Genomic DNA, 1,108 nt, shown 5'->3' on the forward strand with positions numbered 1-1,108 from the left:
GTGTGTGTGCGTGTGTGTGTATGGTGGGGAACAAAGATTGAATATATATACATTAATATTATTATTATTATTATCACAAATTGTCATGACCATCACAATCAATGGACGATATGTCAAACGACGTAATAAGCATGCATACCTGACTATCTAATCCCAGTGTGATTATCATGAAAAAGAACAGGAACGACCAAAGAGGTGCGATCGGAAGTCTAGTTATTGCTTCCGGGTAGGCTATGAACGCAAGGCCCGGTCCTGAAAGAAAACAATATGTATCACGCGTGAATGAATGCTGAAGGTAGTATTAATGTATCACGCGTGAATGAATGCTGAAGGTAGTATTAATGGATCACGCGTGAATGATTGCTGAAGGTAGTATTAATGTATCACGCGTGAATGAGTGCTGAAGGCAGTATTATTGTATCACGCGTGAATGAGTGCTGAAGGTAGTATTAATGTATCACGCGTGAATGAATGCTGAAGGTAGTATTAATGGATCACGCGTGAATGAGTGCTGAAGGCAGTATTATTGTATCACGCGTGAATGAGTGCTGAAGGTAGTATTAATGTATCACGCGTGAATGAGTGCTGAAGGTAGTATTAATGTATCACGCGTGAATGATTGCTGAAGGCAGTATTAATGTATCACGCGTGAATGATTGCTGAAGGTAGTATTAATGTATCACGCGTAAATGATAGCTGAAGGTAGTATTAATGTATCACGCGTAAATGATAGCTGAAGGCAGTATTAATGGATCACGCGTGAATGATTTCTGGAGGCAGTATTAATAGATCACGCGTGAATGATTTCTGGAGGCAGTATTAATGTATCACGCGTGAATGATTGAGTCTTCGTGAATGATAGCTTGAAGGCAGCAGTAATGTATCGCGCTCGTATTTCTCGTCGCGGTGTGTTACGTCACCGTCGTCGCCGCCGCGTGGCGCCACCTACCGCTGTCGACGACCTCGCCGACTGGAACGTTGATGTCGTGCGCCATGAAGCCGAGAATGGAGAAGATCGCAAAGCCAGCGAAGACGCTCGTAGCACAGTTGCCAACGGAGACGATGAGCGCGTCCCTGCAAGTAAGTGAGTGAGTGAGTGAGTGTGAAT

General features: G+C 43.8%; 1 protein-coding gene across 1 annotated transcript in view; it reads right to left on the bottom strand.

Moving 5' to 3' along the window:
• The window catches only part of LOC106819188 (sodium- and chloride-dependent glycine transporter 1-like), a gene marked incomplete at its 5' end in the record, with an annotated part of 13,431 nt that overhangs the window by 11,227 nt on the left and 1,096 nt on the right, over positions 1 to 1,108 (bottom strand). Inside the window, 2 exon segments of the mRNA XM_014823840.1 lie at positions 140 to 252; positions 950 to 1,074. Of these exon segments, the coding sequence (XP_014679326.1) occupies positions 140 to 252; positions 950 to 1,074 (238 nt within the window).

This window comes from Priapulus caudatus, unplaced genomic scaffold, assembly GCF_000485595.1.
Source record: "Priapulus caudatus unplaced genomic scaffold, Priapulus_caudatus-5.0.1 Scaffold2940, whole genome shotgun sequence".
NCBI classification, from domain to species: Eukaryota; Metazoa; Priapulida; class Priapulimorpha; order Priapulimorphida; family Priapulidae; genus Priapulus; species Priapulus caudatus.